Source organism: Amyelois transitella, chromosome 2, assembly GCF_032362555.1.
Source record: "Amyelois transitella isolate CPQ chromosome 2, ilAmyTran1.1, whole genome shotgun sequence".
NCBI classification, from domain to species: domain Eukaryota; kingdom Metazoa; phylum Arthropoda; class Insecta; order Lepidoptera; family Pyralidae; genus Amyelois; species Amyelois transitella.
The window spans coordinates 8976151-8992606 of NC_083505.1; the positions used below are offsets into that span (position 1 = coordinate 8976151).

A 16456-nucleotide genomic window follows, 5' to 3' on the forward strand; every position below is an offset into this window, starting at 1 on the left:
GTGAAAGGTAGTTAACTTTTACTTTAAGAATCTCTCACTCAAAATGAAAATTTGGTGACTCAGCATCTTAGTCGATCGATATCCAGACAGACCTTGTTTTGGATGTAATTTTTACCTACATCTACATAAACTTTATATTGGAATTAGATATTGGAAATATTTCTTTGATAATGAACGTTTAATAAGAGAAGAATATTCACAGCAATCATAAAGCTAAATACTTAGGCGTAACAACATGACATCATTTACTTCAAGGTTGATACTTGTCGAAGTATACCTATCTATTTTAAATAATACGTATAAACATTACATAAGCCTTTCATTATTGAACTAGACAAATGCGAAAATCTATCAATAAAAGTAAACGAGGGATATTTCATGCGCTGCCTGCTGCAGATCGTATTTCTACCCGGCTGATAGCACGCCAATCTACTTTGGATATACTTAAGGTGCTCTTCCAACGTTGTTGTATCATCACAGATCCCTTTCCGCTGGATGCGGCTGCGGGTACCCTAAAAACGCGCCGCAGCATTATTATCTAGATGGATTCGTCGGTCGATCAGTCTGTTTAAAACTACTAAAATGTTAGGTATTCGGTAGAGTAGTCGGAGTACAAGTCTAGCGTATTCGTCGAGTCTAGACGGTGTGCAGTGGATCCTATCGCCTGCCGTAAAATTATGTGACGGTGGGGCAACCACCGCTCTAGGATATCCGTTCTTCCGGATAGATTCGATCTTCATTCACTTGTTTAATTTATTACAAACTTGTCGATGTATCCGACATGCGCGAAGTAACACTCCGTATAGCAAACGGTTACATGGGGCTCGTATTGTTGTATGCCACTCTCGTGTTCTGTTCTTCATTCTATTGTATTTGGAAGCAATAATGCACGCAAATACAAAACTCCTCATCGCTCGAGCGACTTCATAACTTAGTTTTGTAAATTCTTCCATATTAATTCTTGTTAAATAATAACAAACGCAACTCTTACATCGGCTTTATTATTACTTAACGAAGAATAAGATAAAGTTTTATTAATTTCTCTTATTTGAATAGAACACAGAAGTGGTCGTTTCATGGGTGATAAATATTTTTTATCATGGTAGGGGGAAAAATGAAAATCTCAGTAAAACATTAGCGCACCTACAACCTGAGCCCCGGTGTACTCTACTTCTGAATTATGTAATTCATATCATCAAAAAATAAATAAACGTCTGTATAATCTTTAAAGTTACTAATATAGGCTTGAAATCATCCATCCATCTTTGATGAGATGAACATAAAAAAGATAACACGGTAAAGTCGTTGAATGTCCTTTTCAGAGAAAAGTTCTTTAATATTGCATACATATTTCCTTGTTATTATGATTTAGTCGCACATTATTGCGTATTACCCGCAAACGACGCGAGGAAGACGATGTTACTTTTAGTGGATCACACAACAACACATAAAATATCTCATTATGTTTGCTGGAGAAAAATCTGATGAATCGATTTTTTATTCAACGATTTCAGTATAAACACATATTAGTTTAATGTCGTAGCCGGGGGGTTACAGCTAGCCAGGACAAACGAGAGCATAAAGATGACGTTAAAGGGTATAGAGACGTACAAGCAGCTTGGCTTGTCGCAAAGCATGTAGACTTGTGTAGCTTGCGCAAGCAATTTGATGCGCTCGTCAAGCAGCTTGATCCAGCACAGCAAGGTGGAACAGCAAGGTGTTGCAAAAATATAAAATCACATCAACCGCGGAGCAAGCACGTAAATGCCTGACTAACAGGCTTGGGGTTGGCATCAATTTTAAACGGTCAATATGCTTGGCGAAAGCAAAAATCAACGTACTTGCCACCAAGCTGCTTGTCCGTCTCCTTTTAAGTTTTATCCTAGATACCAGGGAATGTGTCAGAAATTGATACTCCCATACAAGTTTCACTCGTGTTTACCTTAACTGATAGCCGTATTGTGTGGGCACAATGAAGATGACAGATAATCTCCGGTTGAAAAATTCATAGCGATGCAATAAAGGAATCTAGATCAACCGACAAGGCGCTCTTTACGAAACTCGTTAGTAATTTGTGAGGTGTTAGCATCTTTCTCGTGGTGAGAGTCGTGCTAAATGGCGAAACCGAGCTCAACAATGGAACAAACGTCGCTACCGTGGCAGCGCCGGCGCATATCTATCGCAGGTCATCACGCTGCAACCTTTCACCAGTATCGTAAAATAATAAGATCATGAATATTTCTGGTACCGTTTGAATTTGATTTAAATTGATTGAAGGTGCTTTTTCAAATCGCCGCACTTTTGATGAAGATTTTGACAATATCTTTCAGGTTAAAGTTACAATTTCGTGGTCTTAGGGACAATGCGATAAAAGTAATACCAACTAGTAAAATATAATTTCAAATTAGTACGTATCCTCTATCTAGTTGCTGCACACTAATTCCTTATTGTATCTTGATCGTGCTCATATCGTGAGATAGTCCTCCTTCTGTCTCTACTCCTGCTGAACGAACTAGGAATATTCATCTATGCTCTTTATTCTACACTTGAGTTAAAAATCTATCCTATTCGAGCGATTTATTTTTGGCGTTACGGTTAATTTTTACATTTGATACCCTATAAATAATAAACATACCTACATACATATAATTGTGTCTATATCCCTTGCGGGGTAAACAGGGCCAACAGTCTTAAAAAGACTGGTAGGCCACGTTTAGCTGTTTGACAAGTTGCTAGTCTGTCGCCTAAAAGAAGAATCCCAAGATTGTTAGCCTATCCTTTAGTCGCCTTTATATGTACGATATCCATGGGGATGAGATGGAATGGTCCTATTCTTTTTTTTATTGAAAAACGGCCTAATTTTTTATATTCCCATTTTATATTTATTTGAATGTAGGCAATGAAATGCAACCACATGCATGCGGTGCAAACCCTTGAGTCACGTTCTCTCCATTCAAGAGTATGGACAACACAGAAAACCAACTTCTTACTACAGTGCGTGTTTCTTTTTGTTGCATTAAAATACTTATACCAATATAGGCGAACCCGGCTATCCTCCGGAGGGGTGTGGTACTTACACTAGGAGAAAGTAAAAAAAGTAAACCTATATTATATACTTCATCTTGTCTCAGTTCGTCCATCGCATATTTGGCCGTGCATTGAATGTGTATTGTGCCTTCGGAAAGAAAGACGTGAAATTACAGAATATGAAATAAATGACACTACTTACCTACGATATGAAGATATCACGGATATTTATACATACTATTAATATAAATATTTTTATTTTTGTATGTAACGAATAAACAAAACCTTCCAGAGTAATAAAATCTACTTTTTTCACGGGATCAAAAATTTATATTTTTGTATGGATCTGCAAGTATTTTGGAGAGCGACAAATCAACCCCAAGACCAATAGACGGGCGGTTATGTTTGTCCAATCATTTTACAGAATATATAAGAATTTATCTTTTCGCTCACATGATGTCTGGGTATGTATATGAACGCCGGAATTGAAGGATAATAGAAAGAACCACGCCAAGATATCAGATAGTCAATTTGGTTGTAGATTTGTTTCCTCATTACTTTGTGTGTGACAAACCTGAATCGCAATCGTTCGGCCTTATTGAGCTCGAAGTTGATAAATTACACGCTCGCTGCATTTTGATTAACGTAAGTAATTATTTTCCCGTGATTGTAGCCCATGGCAAGTCAAAGATATGTATAGGATGCAGAATGTTATTGTTTTCTTTTTAACGGTGATTACATTGGAATTAGTAAGTATTGTTTTGATTATAATTTAGATGCGCACTAACATAACTCGAAAAATATTTTGGCTGACAGTGCACTAAACGTAACTAGCGCATATTATTCATTCCTTTAATTTGTAACGTCAATAACCTGCACAGGAGTAACAGAGCCAATCAATTCTATCGAAAAGAATATTTCCAGATTTATAGGACCCAAACAAATCGTCAAATACATAAAAGATACATTTTAAATTATAATAGGGCCAACTGATGAAAAGAGCGTTCTTGAATGCGGACACACATGAAATATCACTAGGGTTTTTAAATTAAGGATCAGAATACCGGAGACTATCATAGAGTCTAAAAAACCGGCCAAGTGCGAATCGGACACGCGCTCGTACCATCATCACGCTTTTTACTTGGATTTTGTTTTAAAGCGGCAATGGAAATACATAATTTGTGAACATTTCATCTTACTAGCTATCACAGTTGAGTAGTATGAGATACAGCCTGGTGATAGACAAACGGACAGGTCCGGTTTTAACGTTCTAGGTACGAAACCCTAAAAATAATGTACGTGTTTATTCCATACACAGATCTTTGCTAGTCCACGGGTGAAACATGTAAGCAAGTCTCAAGCAATAACAAGAAATAATACCAGTAAGTTTGAAAACCGTTTTCAGTACACACATTTGACTTATCATTATTAGATTCAATGACCAATTATATTTTTGTATAAAACTTTTATTTATTCAATATTGGATTATATTCGGATCAGCATAGCGTTACCAGTAGTATATTTAGTCAAATGGTTACAAAAGTTTTCAGCAACATATTACGTCAAAAATCAAAACAATAAATTACCAATAACAAGCTTTAACAAGAAATAACGAAACTTTCATAAGGGCGCACGAAACGCAGGTCAGAAGTAGTCCAGAAGAAAAGTGGGCCCATCCCAAGTTGTAATACAAGAAATTCTATTGTTAAAGCTCTAAGTGTACTGACTTAATGAACCATGAGTGAGAAATGTTACTAATATGATATTATTTTTTAGAAAATGCAAAAACTGGTCATAAAAAGATTGTAAGAAATGACTATAATTTTGAAGACGATGGAAGCGTGAATAAAAATACTGATGGTGAGATGTCATAATTTTTTTAAGTGAATACGAAATAAACAAATAGTACTTTTAATTTAATCTTAATTTTAAAAATTCCAACGTTTCTTTGGTTAGCTGGAAATTAGATCGATGAAATATTTTCTACAATTATTACATACGAAATTCGTCACCCCTACCTTAATTAATAAACAACCCAAACTAATAAAAGCGTAGTAAAAAGGTAATTTAACTTTTTTCAGAGAAGTATCTCGAGAGGCCTTTAGCTGTTGGTAATGCATAAAATATTTTTATTTATAGTACGCTCGTTTTCCTTTAGTTTTTATTTTATTTTTATGTATTAAATATTGATATTTCGGTAACTATTATAAATATAAAAGTACCTTGAAAAGGCAGTTACGCATTCTAATCACTCATTTTCAATTTGTACCAAATAGGTGATACCTTTACTGCTAGAGAGCTGCTCCCCGTTGCCCAGAAACTATTTGAGAAAGGTTAGTATTTATTGAGACTGAATCCTAATAATTCTTTTAACGGTATATTAGCTTATTAGTTGTGAGGACTTGAGTCAAATAAATAGAAATTTTCTTCTATTAATCTCTACACAAAAGCTTGCATAATAAGAAACTTACATGGTCATAGAAATTAGAATACCGTGTAGTATTCCGATAACTATGTTTATGGCAAATTTTACATTGCTGGTAATTATATAACTAGTTTTTGATGTATTCTAATTCAGTGTAAAATAAAGAATTATTCGTTCAATAATATATTGTACTCTTGGCTTCTAGTGGAAAATCCAGGAGGTGAGAATATTTCGCACTGGCTATTTTTTTTTAAAAATGATAATATAATATTTATAATCAAAATCTTATTTATCTTATTGTTAATGTTATAATAATTGACTCGAATAACCGACTCTCGACTAATGACAGACTCGAATTTTCAGAAGGAAAAGGAATCGTTTCTTCATCGAAGCGTCCTCAAGATCTAGCGGATAAATTATTTCAAGGCTTTTGTGAGTTCCGTTTATTTATTTTTTGAGTGATAAGGATTTTGACGCTAAAAGTAATGTTTATGTATTAGCCACTGCGCCTGTGGCAACTACTAATAATTATCTTTTCCAGACCTTTTTAGATTGCCATTCCTACATTGCTACATTTAAATTCTTTAGAGACTATAGTGTGTTTTAGTATTTATTGATATAAAAAACAAAGTAGAAATTTTCACATTATCTAAATTAAAATCGTATATGTAAACGGCATTGAACTAAAAAAAATTTATTGCTGTTAGGTACTCTTCTATAATCGCCCCCTAGAAGATTTTTGGAAGAAAATTTAATGGACAGACAATAAATATTTACTGTGTTATTATATGTATTGATTACAGTTATGACTTCAAGCCGAATAGTAAGATTAAAAGGTAAAAGATGAAAAGGTTCAAGGGTGTTTTACGTGAAATGTAGATGATATAATAAATTAATTTCCAAGTGTTTAATTTTTTTAAGTAGATATTACTTCACAGTTAATAGAAACGATTGAAAATCTTTCGATTTCAGACGAAGATATAAAAGGACTTGATGCGCTGCAGCGCTTAGCCCTTGTTGGAGATCCAGGTAAATGCAAAATCCTTAAGTACCTATAGAATAAGACCCCTGTACTGATCGATGTACCAATAAATGAAGTAGTGGTTAGAAGTCCAGGGTCCAGTAATTACAAAGAAATCTAAATAAGCAGTGATAAAAAATATAAATAAGAAAGTTTGAATACCAAGGCACTTATGATAGCAATCCCTTGATAAACAGACGAGCTCCTTTCATGAGTGGTCGGCGTGGTGTAAAATGTAGGAAATTTGTCGAGTTCTTAGATTGTTGGTTAAGGTCAGAGTAATTTGGCTGACTACAAACCTTATTTTAAAACAAAAAAACAAAACACACATTTAGACTAAAGTAAAATAAACTGCTCCACGCAGATTTAAAGAAATTTTTTATCAGTGCAACTCTCACGGTCTGTATTTAAAATTGAGAGTAAACATTTTTTGAGCCTAAATTTTATGCACAATTTAACCTGTTACATACAATTGTTTATAATTAATCAGAAATGTACTAATAAAAAATATACCTAATTAAATAATTTAAACTAATATTAATTATTTTATAATAATAAAAAAAAACTATTCTAAATTACAAGCTAAAAACATTATTGTTTAAATTTTGACCCCTAGGAAGGGTTCCCATCACGCAGGCAGCTTTCTTGCGCAGCGTATTGCTATTGCAATACAGCGCGGGAATGCTGCCTGCGTGATGGGTACCCTTCCTAGGGGTCAAAATTTAAACAATAATGTTTTTAACCTGTTACATGTCTTTGTTTGACTTCTATTGTTGGACATTATATAATTTAATAACTACATGCCTTTATGTTTACATTAATGCATTTCTTTTATTTTTATTTAAATAAATAGCAATACGAACTAATTTCGCCAAGCAGACATCACATAAACATAAAAAAGTTATAAATCTTAATGGTAAGAGTGCTAAATTGTTATAATTAATTGGTTGTTTAAACATAACATATAATTTTATATTGTTTTATTTTAATTATAAAGATTGCATAAAATAATAATGTATCTTCTATTAGGACAAAGAGTAAAAATCGATTCTAAAGAAGGGAATAAATCTCGTTTTAAAGGTAAATTAGTTTTATACAAATACATAACATAATGTCCATTTAATCATATAGTTTGACCATGCTAATTTAATTCCACATTTTTTTTAGTATTAATCAAAAGGATACGAAACAAAGCTATTAAAAAGAAGGAACCAAAGAAAGCTAAAGCAAAACGTCGAGGTATGACAGTAACTAATGGACATTTGAGTACAATCAATACGAAAATACATATATTTAATGATCGGCTTAATTTGTAAAATAGTACGATTTTATTAATGTAATTTTTTTAGATTATAAAGAATACAGGACTTTTTTTATATTTGAGAAACTATTTTTTACTTTCAAAAATACAATATGTTAAAATAATTTGCCGTTCATGTTATGAAAAATTAACAATATTACAGGAAATGTTAAGTTAATAAACAAATTGGGAAGAAATCGACATTTGATTGTACAACGTAAAAACATGAACGATACTCGTAAAACTAGTCAAAATATGGCTCCTTGTCATTGGAGCTACGAATGCAAAGACCCGGCAGATTTAGATTCATGTCAACTGCAAGCCAAGTGTATTGAGCGGAAACCAAACCAAAGGATCGACCATTCGCAATGTAAGTGCTTTTGAATAACAAATTAATTGTATTTAACTTACAATATTAGCCTTATTTGTAGTGATCACTTTAAGTGATAGTCATCGCAGTACTCGCCACACTAATGCAAATGAGTTTATTATATTTCAAAATTTATATGATTTATAAAATTGAAATTCTCGTATGTTATGTTTCTTATATTTCGTATTCTTGCTTGTTATAAGTTAAATTTTATATAAGTTATTTAGCTATAACAGAACTTGTCTTTATTACAGACATTAAAAACAATTTGGAAATAGACCCCAATATTGTCGCTCAATTTCGAAGAGCTTGTGAGTATAAATATTTAAAGATATTAACAGACATATGACTTTTATCTATAAAAATCTTTTGGTTTAATTTTCCCGCAATTTTTCTTCTTTGAAGCAATACAAAACATTTATTTAATTACAGTATCAATAACTGCTTTGGACGAAGAAGTTGAGAAAATTCGTAAGTATTAAAAATATTGACTATGAAAAATGCAGACTTATGTACAAAAAAAAACTTGTTTTGAGTTATTAAATTTTTAAATAACACACTGCAAATTTACATTATATAATTAAGAAATTTTTAATCTTTAAAATAAATGATTTAAAAGTATTATTATAATTGGCAGTTGAAAATAGAATACTTCAACTGAAGCCAAGAAATTTAGGTAAGACACTTTATTTAATACTAGCTTTGTCAGGTCGCCTTGTATACACTGTTTAACAACATACCTAAAGTCACGTCTGTATCCCTTGCGGGGTAGGCAGAGCCAACAGTCTCGAAGAAAAGGTCAACGTTCAACTGTATGGCTTCATGAAGCCCACCACCCAGAGGAATGCCGAAGTTTATAAGCCTATCCTATTGCCTTTTGCGATATTCATGGGAAAGATTTGGAGTTCTTTTCTAAAGTGCCGGCCACCAAATAGCACTAATTATGTAATTTTAAGAGTTTATTTTAGTTTTTAAGTTCGTTTTTTCTATAAGTAACACTATTTACTTAAAATGTTTACTCTATATGACTAGAAACAAACTTATCTTTTATTGCAGCAAGTTCCGAAAAAATTGAAAGCTTGTCAGAATATTTTCGTAAAATTGTTGATGCAGAATTAAATGGTGAGTAAAATAATTATTGAAGCCGTTTGCGAAAAATTTTTAGACCGATTAGCAGAGTATGTACAATACGTTTTTATACAAATGTTACCTACCAAATATTGTTTCCAGGTGAAGCCATAACAAAATCAGTTACAGAAGATTCTAACGACTATGGCGATGTTTATGCTGATGACCAGATCACTGTGAAACCAGGAAACAAGAATATTGCTGAAAAGCCACAAGTTGTGAAACTGGACGCCGCCTCGGATAATGACCAGGTAATGAATCTCAAAAAAATATATATAATTATCAAGTTTTTAGGACTATTGGCTCTGTCTATCCGACAAGGTTATTTGATATACCTTGCGGGGTAGACAGATATGTATGTATGTATAAGATATACAATACGTACAATCAACATAAAAATGTCTTAAATAAATATATTATTATTGTATAAAATAAAACCAGCAACTAAAATTACCTAAAGATGACAAAAAGTTAAAATTTATCTTGGCATAAATATAAGCATCAAATTATACCTCTAAGTGTTAAGAATTCATCACAAAATATTTTAATAGAATTAAATATCGGTACAAATTTTCATTTTAGAGATTAAGTCCTTCGGTGTGTTTCAAGTCTCAGTTAACAGTTTCAAAGAATTATCCCTGCCGATAATGAACTTCATTAAATCCAATGCGATGTTAACTTTATACTTTTTTCAATTTAGATACATTGAAGAAACAGTGTGTGCCAGTAATTTTTACATGCAAGCAAAGTTTTTTTAATTTACCATAATCTGCCTGCCTCAAATATATAATACTCGTATTAATTAATAAATTATGTATATAAACAGTAAAAAAGAATTGAATATATTTACATACAACTAAAACTAGGCGATCAATAAACAGTTATAGATTAAGAATAAAAAAAATCCGGACGGATTGGAATGATTTTTTTGTTATATATAGCTACGAATCCTGGCAACATAGTGGCAGTGTTCCAGCATTCAAAATCATGTATTCAACTATAAATGATTTTGAATGCTGGAACACTTTAAAAAGAATTATTCCATGATGGTCTAGCTTAATTATCTTAATATAATTTTGACGTGGAATAACTACTATAAATTAAAAAGCTTTACAAATTATCAATTCCGGTGTGATTAATAATGTAAGCAAACATGACTTTTCTAAGTAGCTCATGACCATAAAATAAATTTGATTATTTTTCGTACAATTTCTTCAAAAATATTTTTTAGCTACTACATACATCTGAATGCAATCTCTACATTTTTCAGGTAGTGAAAGGACGTCAGAATATTACTGCCCTCGACCTCGGTCACAGAGCAGTTGCAACTATACTAGGGTGACTGAATGAAGACGTTCTTAAAGCTAGCCAAGAGTCGATTTATCGTAACATTACCCAAGGATCATCCATAAATCACTCGTGATGGTTTTTAACTATTTAAATACGTCCATACGGGAGATACACGAGATATCTCCATCCCTGTTATGATATTTTGTGATATTTTCACAAAAATCCTTCCTTTATAATCCTTCCTCACTTAATAAATAGATAGTCTCCTACATAGGTTGTTGTTGTACATCTATAAAAGTTATCGTTCTTACTAAACGTAAGTCAGCCATATGTTTCTTCTTAATTGAAGAATTAATCCAATAAAACACAATATAGCGCAATGACATATTTTTTTTTAATTTTCTCTTCAGCTTGACTATAGCCACTTAATTTAAAATAACAATATTTGGCAAAATACGAGTGTAAAAAAAGTGGGCATAGGTCAAAATTTGCTCACTATTAGACTACTCCAACTCTTTCCCATGAATGTAGTTAAAGGCGCACTTAGTCTCCTTACAGCCTTTACAGGCTTATAAACTTGGGATTCTTATTTTAGGCTATTTTTCACTATTTGAATTAATTCTATCATCAAGCCAAACAGCTGAACGAGGCCTTTCAGTCTTTTCAAGACTGTTGGCCCTGTCTACCCTTATGCTATGTTTTACATTACATACCAAACTGTGTCTGTTTGTTTGTACACGCATATCTTCTTAACAACTGGACAAATTCGAGTGAAACTTTTCTGTTAGATTTACATATATCTGTTCACCGTAGTTAACATGCTATAAACACAGGCTGTAAATGATTTTTTAGGAAATATATAAAATTCAGCCATGCGAAGAAAGTCGTGGGCAACAGCTAGTTCATTAATAACTACAAATAATAATTACAAATTACAGCCAAAAAATCGATAACAAATACTCAAAAATAAAGATACATACTACTAACTAGTAACTTTATTTTTGGTAAACTTAAACAGTTATGAACCATTATTTATCCGTACGTGTCCTGTCATCTGCCTGAAATCAAAATTTTCAGGTGAAGATAAAGAAAACCTTGCAAAATTAAGTACATAATGTTCTCTGCTAATAAATTTGACCTACTTTCCTGAAATTGCACATTTTTATGCAGATGTATGTACATCTGCATAAAAATGTAAACAGGTCAGGGAATAGGTCAGATCAGATTACAATATTATCTTGATATGTTCTTGACAACATTTTTTACTAAAAATGCGCGAATCCAAAATAAAATTTTACATACTTTCCTCATATTGAGCTCATTTATACATTATAGGTCAGATGACAATAATGTCTTGATATTATCTTGACTTTCAAAATATGCGCAAATTCAAACTAAAAAATTGATCCACTTTACTCACATTGAGCACGATTTTTTCCAGATATTTCTATACTTAATATTATAAAGCTGAAGAGTTTCTTTGTTAGAACGCGCTAATCTTAGGAACTACTGGTTCGAATTGAAAAATTCTTGCGTTGAATAGACCATTATTCGAGGAATGCTTTATAACATCACGCTGCAACTATAAGGAGCAAAGAAATAATGGAAAATGCGAAAAAAAAAACGGGTAAAATTATGCATCCTTGAGGGCTTCAATGATGCCCAAAATAACAATTCCATGCGGACGAAGTCGCGGGTACAGCTATCAAATATATCAGTCAAAGGACAATATAAAGTCTTCACATGTACGAGACAATATTTTTCAAAAAATGCGCCATTCCAAAATAGTATAAGTAGGAGTGACTTTTCTACGTCGATAAAGCACTAAATTATGATACATAGAATTTCTTTATCTTGCACTGACATGCATGAGAATACTGCTTAGTTAAAGGTAAAAGGTTACACGTGCCCCGTAGAGGAAACTCTTGGCATAAGTTGGACAAGGCCAGAGAAGAGAATGCAGACGTACCGGAATCGAATGACATCTCTCGGCCACCGTTCTGTTTGTTCGTATCAAACAAAGCTGTAAATTTCTAACTTCTTTTGTTTGTAAGCTACTCTTGTCGTTCCTTTAATTGACAATAAACAGATCGTATTAATTGAAATAGGAAAGGTTTTTTCTGAGATTGTTATTAGATATTTTTTAGTTACATACTTACAAAAACATAAATTCCATATTTTGTATTCCTAGTAGAGTGAACATACCTGCTTTCAGGTTAAGTTAAGGCGTAAAATAAAACTTATGATAAAACTAGCTGTTGCCAGCGACTTCGTTCGCCATAAAAGTTCACTGATAATCTCAATCACTGACGCTCTGCATTGCCCCTTAGAGGAGTGGGGTTAGAATGTTTTTCATACCAGGTTTTAAGATGTACCAAGACTAAATTTGAAAAAAAGGCATTCAAATCAGAGCAACAGTTTTCGGGTGGTGCGTACAAACATACATCCAGGCAGACATAAATTCTTTAGTAAACCCTAGTATTGATTTTTTTTAAATTTTATTAAAATACATGCATGTATATGTTTAAGAGTACAGTCTTATGCAATATCTTATGCATACAATCAAAAATAACTATGAACTTATGAAGTACTTACATGAAAACATTAATATTTCTCATAAGAAAATGTATTCATCATTACGAATGGGAAAGCAATGGTTATCTCTTCTGAATTTCAAATGACTAGACATAATCCATATTCCAGAAGCAGCCAGCCGCCGTCACAAGGCGCACTGAACTGAGGATTAAGAGTTGGGTTTGAAAATCCAACACTTTTATAAAAACGGGGCAGAGTAAAATTTCGTTAGCATCAAGTCTTAAGTTATTTCGTCCCTTTCTTGCTTAAGTTGCATTTAATTACAGTGCAGCGCTTTCCTCACGTCTAGATATAATAAGATTTTTGTCAACGCCGTAACATATTAGAGGGTGACGGCAAATTTTGGTACAATTGTGTTTGAGTACTAAGTAACCAAAATTTAATATTAAGAAAAGAGGATTAAGAATAAGTTCTTTAAATAGATTTTATTCAATATTTTTATATTTATATTAATAATATTTATTCATGTGTATATTGGTGCATTATTATAAGTAAAAACTACTTAAAATTATATTACTTTTATAAAATGACCAATAATTATAAAGGAATTACTAATACTTTTTTACTGATCACCAAATTGTAGCAACAGTCTGCAGTGGTTTTATTGAACATAAACCTTTTATTTTGTTACGCGACGTTGCCCTCCCAATTTTCTACTTCGCAGCAAATTGCCATCCGGAGAGGCTATCAAACGTAATCCACAATTTATTTATATTATTTTAGACGGACTCTATTATATGAACCGTCATTTGTTTTGGCTGTCATATAATAAGACCGTCAAGACAGATTTTTTTAAATGTGAAACCTGAAAATCTTATCTAGCAGCGTGGTTAAATGGAATATATCCAGTAGGTCACCTGTTATTTGCGCATTAGATTACATAATAATATTTTTGTGGTTATAAAAATATTATGAAAAATCAGATGGATTTACGCATTTATTCAGTCCCGCTCTAATTGGGTGTTTCTAGTAAAGCGACAAATATGTAACCTCAGCTTGTTGAAAACTGTTTATTTTAATAGGTTTGTGGTGCGGCAGGTGAGCATACCCAATTACGTTTCGATCAGACGAGTGCCGGCGGCGCGTGCGGTCGCCCTAACCGGATTACTGTACCAGTAAATAAAGACAGTCTAGAATTGACACTTCACTACACAGTTCTTGGAAAGTTTACACACACACAGGTATTGTCCTTACAAGGTAAACAGATCCACAGTACAGTAGCAAATAATGTGTTTTTGTAGTTACAAGACTCTCTTATACCAAGTTACGCTGGAGGACATATTAATGGGATTAAGAATCAGATAGGGAGCTTGCTAAAAACACAACCGGGCCTTAAAGATTAAAGAAGAGCAATGCCTTTGTGCTCTCCTTATTTTGTGAGCATGGTGCGGGCGCGGTGCGACGACCTACCATCACCTACCACATAATTCGATACAGCCTCATCAGCTTCTCAATATTAAGCCACCGCAGACAACGCGACCAGGACCTTTGCCCTCACCGCATAATAAAATTAAATCGGATAAGTAAAACTTTTTTATATTGTTCATTTTAGTTACGTGGTGTCTAGAATTCTAGACACCCTTTAGTCAATATCAAAGTCGAGTATACTAAATTATAAAATTCTAAATATACATCCATTAAATTATATTTCTTTATCAGAATTGCAATTTTGTTTCAATTTTGTATAGCTGGTTGTGGCGACATCTCTACGCCACTCGTCACAACATCAAATCACACAATAACTGTCAATCATCGCGAAGAAATTGACGCGCTCAACCAATAGCAGCGAAGAATCTAAATCGCGATTTCAAAGATTTCACGGATTGGAGCTATATATACCATCTCCGCCACAACATCGTTGGAGCCGCGGTTCCCCAGGCATAACACCTAGCCTGGCGGAAGATCTTCCCTTTGGTGGCGGTCGAGCCGAATCATCGCTCCCGCTACAGGTTATTACAACTTACCTATTAATTGCTAGAATAAATGGCTTTCTAGATATATTTGAAAATACCTAATATGAATAGTATCAAAAATTATACTATGCACGTTTTCACAGGAGAATCCATACAATGTCCCATATCGACGTTAAAGTGGCATCAGTAAATATACACATACTTAAGTAGACATAGGACAACCTACGTAACGCAATATCCCTTGCAGTTGATAGGTTTGATTAATTACAGTCAATGAGCCAAAACTCAATACCGACATGGATATCAAAAACTGAAAATTATTTTATATTGGTCTTCATATCACAAAGATATATTAATTTGCATTCTTGATAACATCACCGTGTTGTTGGAAAAACAGATGTTCCACGAAATTATCGAAATAAATAACTGCGCTGCATAACAAAAACGGTACAATACGACGTTAATTAAAATCTGAATCTGATATGTGAGTGCAAACTCTATTCAGCAAACATGGAAATTCCATTCGTCCATTATGAACATCGATCGGGTTATTTACTTAACCTGTTTCAGAGACAAACCTGCACTCGTTCGCCGCCGCCCGCCGTTGCACTGACAAAGCGAATAGATTGTCACAGCGGGACCCGTGGCTCGGCTGACCGACTCCATTTCAATTTTTCTTTGATATTTGCAAAAGATAGCACGACATGGACATTTTGCCTCCAGTTAATGAATTGTTGCTCTCCTTCTACATTTAATCAACTTTTTTTCTTGTTTTTTTTAGGCTGTAATCTGAACTATGTATCTTAATACCGGCGCCAAATTTTATAGAAAATTAACAATTTAAAATTATTTTACTTTGACTCTTCTGCGGGATTCAAATACAGTAGAGAACATAAATAGTCCCACCTTAAAGGAGTTGTGATACTTATAAAATATTAAAATCTCTAGGGCGACTTTCCCGTGCTCCAGAAAATGCAAAACAAGGAAAGTTTTCCCCCAAATCAGCGAAGCTAGCGCGCGGTGTCCCGGCGAGCCGTGGCTCGGCAAACACACCCGGACAACAAACAAACTTTAATTTAGCTCGGTGACGACGGTACTTTCCTTCTTTCGAATTTCTTCAGCGGGAACAGCTCAAACAGCAGTTACTTTAGAATATTTTCATTATTCATTGGCTTCCTTAACTAAGCCTAAACAATAAATTGAAGTTTAAATTAAAATTTTAATTTCCTTTTCCTCAATGTTATTGACAGAAACTATATAGCTTTAAACATATTTAATTTATTTTTCTTGAAGTATAAAGAATAAACAGTTAATAAAAAATACAATGAGTACCTACCTAAAAAGACAGCCCTGAATCTATTCCTATTCACACGGCATTACTTCCAAC

The 16456-nt window shown here is 33.2% G+C and overlaps 2 protein-coding genes across 8 annotated transcripts in view; one reads left to right on the forward strand and one right to left on the reverse strand.

The window, feature by feature from the left end:
- LOC106133546 (uncharacterized) overlaps positions 1 to 16456 on the reverse strand; it is a 113383-nt gene that overhangs the window by 68046 nt on the left and 28881 nt on the right. The window lies entirely within an intron of this gene.
- On the forward strand, positions 2452 to 10931 carry LOC106143579 (uncharacterized). Of its 3 annotated transcripts, XM_060946880.1 has the most exons (15): positions 2452 to 3491; positions 4346 to 4409; positions 4804 to 4887; positions 5304 to 5360; positions 5816 to 5884; positions 6256 to 6288; positions 6425 to 6481; positions 7327 to 7389; positions 7641 to 7712; positions 7937 to 8143; positions 8398 to 8454; positions 8576 to 8614; positions 9200 to 9265; positions 9374 to 9522; positions 10542 to 10931. In XM_060946880.1, exons 1-15 carry the CDS (start codon positions 3429 to 3431, stop codon positions 10611 to 10613), a joined length of 1152 nt encoding a protein of 383 aa, XP_060802863.1. In that variant the 5' UTR covers positions 2452 to 3428; the 3' UTR covers positions 10614 to 10931. The 3 variants fall into 3 exon arrangements, with proteins under 3 accessions (XP_060802863.1, XP_060802866.1, XP_060802869.1); XM_060946883.1 differs by lacking the exon at positions 7327 to 7389; XM_060946886.1 differs by lacking the exons at positions 6256 to 6288; positions 7327 to 7389.

Coding starts and splice junctions, on each gene's coding strand:
- LOC106143579 (XM_060946880.1), top strand. CDS start 3,429: ATGTTTGTCCAATCATTTTACAGAATATATAAGAATTTATCTTTTCGC. Junction 5,885..6,255: donor TAAATTATTTCAAGGCTTTT/GTGAGTTCCGTT, acceptor TATTGATTACAG/TTATGACTTCAAGCCGAATA. Junction 7,713..7,936: donor AGCTAAAGCAAAACGTCGAG/GTATGACAGTAA, acceptor ACAATATTACAG/GAAATGTTAAGTTAATAAAC.